We start from the raw sequence: 6,826 nt of genomic DNA on the forward strand, positions 1-6,826 counted from the left end.
AGGGAATTAATTTCAAATTGGCGTTATTGACATGGAAACAAGATTGAGATGACAAAACAAATGGAAACATCTCAAATACATTTCAAGTGTTATATTACCAGTGTTTTAGCAATGTGCAAATAGTTGTAGTACGAATAGTATGTAAATAAATAAACAAATAAATATACGTGGTATTTACAATGTTGTTTGTGTTCCACTGGAACACAATATTTTGACAGTGGTGGAAAAAGTACTAGAAAATGACTCAAGTAAAAGTGAAAGTCACCCAGTAAAATACTACTTGAGTAAAAGTCTAAAAGTATTTGGTTTTAAATATACTTAAGAATAAAATTCCTTATATTAAACAAACCAGATGGCCCCATCTTTATTTTAATTAACGATAGCCAGGCGGCTAGCCAGGGGCGCACTCCAACACTCAGACATAATTTACAAACAAAGCATTTGTGTTTAGTGAGTCTGTCAGATCAGAGGCAGTAGGGACGACCATGTGACATGATTAAGGATGTTTCATGTTTATAAGTCAGAACCCATCACTACCGACACACAGTGTGAGGTAGCTATAGAGACAATTATATTTTTAGTAACGGAGTGTTTTCCAGACGAGGGTGGAATAGACGGCTAACAGTAGTGTTATGGGTGTAAGGATGGCACAGTGATGCCATCTTACACCCATTACAAGTAGCTAGCTTACGTTAGCTAACGTCAGTCAAAGATAGAATGAACAAACATGTTTACTCTGCTGAAGGTAGCTACCAGTCTAGCAGTGACTACCAGTACCGTGGCGTAAGTGAAATTGATTAACAATGTGTAAATATCTATATGATTTAGCTAATGGCAATCAGAGTTTAATACAGAACCAGCCAGGCTAGCAAGCTAACTTACCCAGCCAGGCTAGCAAGCTAACTTACCCAGCCAGGCTAGCAAGCTAACTTACCCAGCCAGGCTAGCAAGCTAACTTACCCAGCCAGGCTAGCAAGCTAACTTACCCAGCCAGGCTAGCAAGCTAACTTACCCAGCCAGGCTAGCAAGCTAACTTACCCAGCCAGGCTAGCAAGCTAACTTACCCAGCCAGGCTAGCAAGCTAACTTACCCAGCCAGGCTAGCAAGCTAACTTACCCAGCCAGGCTAGCAAGCTAACTTACCCAGCCAGGCTAGCAAGCTAACTTACCCAGCCAGGCTAGCAAATCTAACTTACCCATCCAGGCTAGCAAGCTAACTTACCCAGCCAGGCTAGCAAGCTAACTTACCCAGCCAGGCTAGCAAGCTAACTTACCCAGCCAGGCTAGCAAATCTAACTTACCCATCCAGGCTAGCAATCTAACTTACACAGCCAGGCTAGCAATCTAACTTACCCAGCCAGGCTAGCAAGCTAACTTACCCAGCCAGGCTAGCAATCTAACTAACTAATGTTACGATTCTTCTGTTTTGTTGTGAAGGGAAAAATAATCTATGGTATCGCATCACTTCTCAGCTGTCGTCGAAATGGACTCACCATCAGTTCAGCCTGAAAATCCCTCTGATAATCTTTTGGTCACTGCGTCATTATTGATAGCCACACTGGCATAAGCTTAGGTTTTCTGGGTCTCTTTTATTTGGTTGGTTGGGTTTTGAATAAGACTCTACCAACCTTGCACAACTCATATATTCATAGTTTTTTTGTGACAACTGCTGAAGCTCAGTAAATTTTGATTGGGAATCATTGATGGAATAGATGGCTAACCATCTGTTAGGTTCTCATTTTTCAGAGTAAATAACTCACGGACACTAGAGAAGCTTAACCAAGTTTAATTCTTCCCAAAGGGTCTTTACAGCTGTAATTCAGACAACAACATGTTTCCATCATCACCAGTATATACACACCACTTGGGACACTCCTCTCCAATCCTGACATCTTCTGGTTCGACGGGAAGAGGGTAATGAACCATAATTACTCCCTTCAGGGGATCTGACCTCAACCCCTCTTTCGCCTAATCCACAGATGTCCATCCGCTTCCCCTATAGCAATCCTGTGATCTCCTCCAGTCCACCCAACACATTCCACAGCCATTACCCAGCTAGTCTAGCAAGCTAATTTACACAGCTAGGCTAGCATCTGTCTTTCTACAGAGAACCATTAACCTCTGACATAAAAACCCAGTCTCTCTTCCACTCCTTTATTTACTTACGCGTATAACAATGTTCCGAGTTTACCATGTCTCTGATTTTCAGGTCGATATAAATCAGGACCGAGACTGGACCAGTCAGGAACACACAACACTTCTTGGAAAGACATTCTGGTGTGCATTTGGCATTAACATGTGTGTCATTGTCCCCACTGGAAAGTAAGACTCAATTCCAGGGTTAGGGTCCCAGGGTTAGGGTCCCAGAAGACTGAAATGGGTTTTCTTAGCTTACTCTGTTTCTGAAGAGGGATGGAAATTATGGTTGATTTGGAAAAATGGCATATACTCTCAGCCAATCAGCCAGCAGCCACAGGTAATCAGGATGCTTTCATACCTACTTTTCCAACATGAACTTGCTCAGGCTTTTGGAGAGCAACGTCAGTGAAACCTGGAGTCGAGGCTACATGATATTAGAAACTCATTTTTCTGTTTATATGCAGCTATATCTGGAATGTGAAAACTTCTAGGGTCTCCAACTACATCAAAACATCACATTTATTGTCCTGATGCTCCATCTATAACATTTTCTATAAATGTTCCACCATTTACAAAATTAAAATTGTGATAATTTGACATTAGATCAATCAAAAGTGGTAGGATTTTTAAATACAAGTTGAACACACACACACACACACACACTACCACATCAAAAGTTATCACAAATAGATCATTCCACACTCTGTGTTCCACTACCCAGGTCTGGTGTTGGAGATCATTCTACACTCTCTGTTCTACTACCCAGGTCTGGTGTTGGAAATCATTCCACACTCTGTGGCTCTTGCCTTGTGTTTTGCCAGGGAGTCTGATCGAAGAAAACCCTTCCCACACTGATCACAGCTATAAGGCTTCTCTCCTGTATGTTTTCTCTGGTGTCTTCTCAGGCCACTTGAGGCAGAAAAGCTAATTCCACAGTCAAGGCAGTGGTAAGGTTTCTCACCTGTGTGTATTCGTTTATGAATAGATAGGGTTGTGGAGAGAGAAAAACTATCCCCACATACATCACAGCTATACGGTTTCTCTCCGGTATGTTTAGCCTGGTGTGTTTTCAGGCCGCTGAAGGTAATATAGCTCATTCCACAGTCGGAGCAGTGAAACGGTTTCTCCCTAGTGTGGACTCGTTTGTGAGTAGCCAGGGCTGTCCGGGCAGCAAAAGTCTTCTCAGTGTGTACTCTCTGGTGTGATATCATTCCACCGGAGGTTGTAAAACTCATCCCACAGTCAGAGCAGATGTATGGTTTCTCTCCAGTGTGGATTCTCTGATGTGATATCAGTCTACATGAGGTAGTAAAACCCATCCCGCAATCTGAGCAGTGGTATGGTTTCTCTCCAGTGTGGGTTCTCTGATGTAATTGCATTCCGACTGAGGAAGTAAACCTCCTCCCACAGTCTGAGCAGTGGTATACTTTCTCTCCGGTGTGGAACCTCTGGTGTTTTTTAAGAGCTGATGAATATTTGTAACCTTTCCCACAGTCAGAGCAGCAGTGAGTTTTTGTTTTGGGTCTCCGCTGGTGTTTCTTGAGGTGTGCTGATGCGGAGAGACTCTCCTCTGCCTCGTCAGCATCATGATGTCGTTGAGGCTCCCCAGAGGATCCACGATTGTCACGTGTCTCTCCTGTGTGAACGACAGAGTCAGACGGTTAACTCTTGACCTTCTAGTCTTTAGGCACCGCTGTTAAACTCCAGTCGTACAGTAGCATAAGTGTCTTACTACTAGGGATATTAGATCCAACATGGAGGATAAGTGTCTTACTACCAGGGATATTAGATCCAACATGGAGGATAAGTGTCTCATTACTAGAGAGATTAGATCCAACATGGAGGATAACTGTCTCATTACTAGAGAGATTAGATCCAACATGGAGGATAACTGTCTCATTACTAGAGATATTAGATCCAACATGGAGGATAACTGTCTTATTACTAGAGATATTAGATCCAACATGGAGGATAACTGTCTCATTACTAGAGATATAAGATCCAACATGGAGCACGACATAAGTGTTTTCACCAGCATAGGGAATGAGACACCAAAATATTCTGGACATTCCTTGCATCAGAGTGGCCATTTTGTTGCTTATTAAATCTTGGATAGGAATCTACAGCTGAAACGATAAAGTGTCTTGCTAATAAACTGAAGAATGGGGGTGGAGAAATGTATACAACAGGTGAATGCTGATTGGTTAAAACCACATTCCAGCTGGTGTTTATTCCACAAGTGACCACCGGCTAAATCTATAACATTAAAATGAAAATGTACTCTGTTCCAACTGACTGCGCAATCCACTGTCTCATCAGCCCAGCCAGGCAATTTATAAACTTGATCTCCACTATGAAAAGCATCTAGACATTATCTCACATGTCTTTTAGACTAACATTTAGTTTTCAACAATGGAGATTTGTATAAACCTTGCTGTCTGTCTCTCTGACATTTGCAACATTGTTTGTGTAGGGGTCTGGATGAGAGAGAGGCAGGTAAGCGTTTCTCATCCAGTCGAAATCATGAATCAGCTGGCATCATATATAGCATGGTCAACTATGGCTAACTGAAGCTGGAAAGACTGCAAACAAAATGCACTTCGTTTCGTTTGACCTTTTTCAATTTACATTTCCGTAATAACCCTTTTCAATGTAAATTGAAAAATTGCAATTTAATTTTCTATTCCAGGCGAAATCGAGCCTCATTATCTCATTGTTATGGATTTATCCAAATTAATGTTACTAGAAAACAGCTTAAACAAATGCAGCTACTTTGCTGTTATTCTGCCTGGCTGTACTGTTTGACGTGACTGTAAATTAGCCGCAGTTGGCTAGATGGCAAGCGAGGGATAAGAACGCTACCAGTCAGTATGGCAATGGAACATTTAGAACGAACAACTGGTTCCCATCTATATAGAACAAAAAGAACGAACGACTGGGTCGCGTCTATAGATATAGAACAAAAATAACTAACGACTGGGTCGCGTCTATAGATACAGAACAAAAAGAACGAACGACTGGGTCGCGTCTATAGATATAGAACAAAAAGAACGAACGACTGGGTCGCGTCTATAGATATAGAACAAAAATAACGAACAACTGGTTCGCGTCTATAGATACAGAACAAAAAGAACGAACGACTGGGTCGCGCCTATAGATATAGAACAAAAAGAACAAACGACTGGGTCGCGTCTATAGATATAGAACAAAAAGAACGAACGACTGGTTCGCGTCTATAGATACAGAACAAAAAGAACCAACGACTGGGTCGCGTCTATAGATATAGAACAAAAAGAACGAACGACTGGGTCGCGTCTATAGCAACCCTAGATTTGTGTCTGGACTATATAATTGTGGAAGGATGAAATAGTATGAATAAATTAATCAAAATTACGTTTTTAATGAAAATATGTCAATCATTATTTGAATATGTTGGTAACCCGTTGTATAAAACTGATAATTCCCATTGAAGCCGGTGTTTTGTTGGATATATTGGCACGGTTTGCCGGCCCAGACGAACAACACCCGTGCCAATATAACAACAAACACCAGCTTCGTGGGCATTATCACTTAAGTAACCGTTCTCAAATTCATTGACAGACCTATGTATGCGAACCATCCATGATATCAACATTATAGCTTTAACCATGTTGAGGCTATACAGTGTTGGTTTACATTTAATTCGTTTACAGAGTAAAACAAGCTTCTATTTGGGGTTTCTGATGGGTTATGACAGTTGAACTAAAGCTCATGAGGCATTCATAGTGTGCGCTACTGTTAGGACAATACTTACTGGTGTTAATCAGATCTCCAATCTCATCCTCCTCCAGTATGACAGTTATCTCTCCTTCCTCCTTCATTACAAAAACGGTATCCTCCTCTTTCTCTTCCTCCTTCACCTTAACATCATCCTCCTTTTTCACTCGGAACGCTTCTTCCTCTTCTTTCACTGAAATGTCCATCTCTTCATCCTCTTCTTTTACTGTAACATCCTCATCCTCCTCTTTCACTCTGAACGCGTCTTCCTCTTCTTTCACTGAAACGTCTTCCTCTTCTTGTTTCACTGTAACAGCCTCCTCTTCCTCCTCCTCTTTCACTTCTTTAACAGGAGAGTAGCTTAGTGACCTCATGGTCGGAGATGTTAGCTAGCTATGCTAGTGCTAACTTAACCAGCCAGCTAGCTGACCAAAAACAACAACGTAAATATTAAATTAATTGTGATAACTAACTAGATTACATAAATGTGTCCAAACACCGTGGCTAATATACCAGAAAGCGTAAAGAGAGCTTTAATGTTTCAGCTATTTTTGGTTTCCGAGATGGCTGACGAGCTGTTGTTGTGTTAAAGAAAAAGAAGAGTTCCGTCCACTAAATAACACGTCACAGTCAGCAGCCATCTGGGTAACGCAGTTGAGGGGAAACATTCGATTTGATTTAGATGCAAAAAGTGAATCACTTTTAACGATTTGTTTAACAAAAATATATATATATATTTCAATGATAATATTATAACATTATGTGAAACGTACATAAAGGGAACCATGCATTGATTAATGCAAATACAAAGTGATGATTTGAAACATTTAGGCTGAGTCAATCAGAATCTGCTTAATGTCATCGTCCATTTCTCTCTCTGTCTCTGTCTCTCTCTCTCTCTCTCTCTCTCTCTTTCTCTCTCTCTCTCTCTC

At 41.2% G+C, this 6,826-nt stretch overlaps 1 protein-coding gene across 1 annotated transcript; it reads right to left on the bottom strand.

The window, feature by feature from the left end:
• Positions 1 to 1,769: 1,769 nt before the first annotated feature.
• Positions 1,770 to 6,526, bottom strand: LOC109885718 (zinc finger protein OZF-like). Its single transcript, XM_020477530.2, has 2 exons — positions 5,932 to 6,526; positions 1,770 to 3,774 (listed from the first exon to the last, which is right to left on the bottom strand). Exons 1-2 carry the CDS (start codon positions 6,266 to 6,268, stop codon positions 2,897 to 2,899), a joined length of 1,215 nt encoding a protein of 404 aa, XP_020333119.2. The 5' UTR covers positions 6,269 to 6,526; the 3' UTR covers positions 1,770 to 2,896.
• Between the last annotated feature and the right edge of the window lie 300 nt (positions 6,527 to 6,826).

This window comes from Oncorhynchus kisutch, unplaced genomic scaffold, assembly GCF_002021735.2.
Source record: "Oncorhynchus kisutch isolate 150728-3 unplaced genomic scaffold, Okis_V2 Okis01b-Okis20b_hom, whole genome shotgun sequence".
NCBI lineage: Eukaryota > Metazoa > Chordata > Actinopteri > Salmoniformes > Salmonidae > Oncorhynchus > Oncorhynchus kisutch.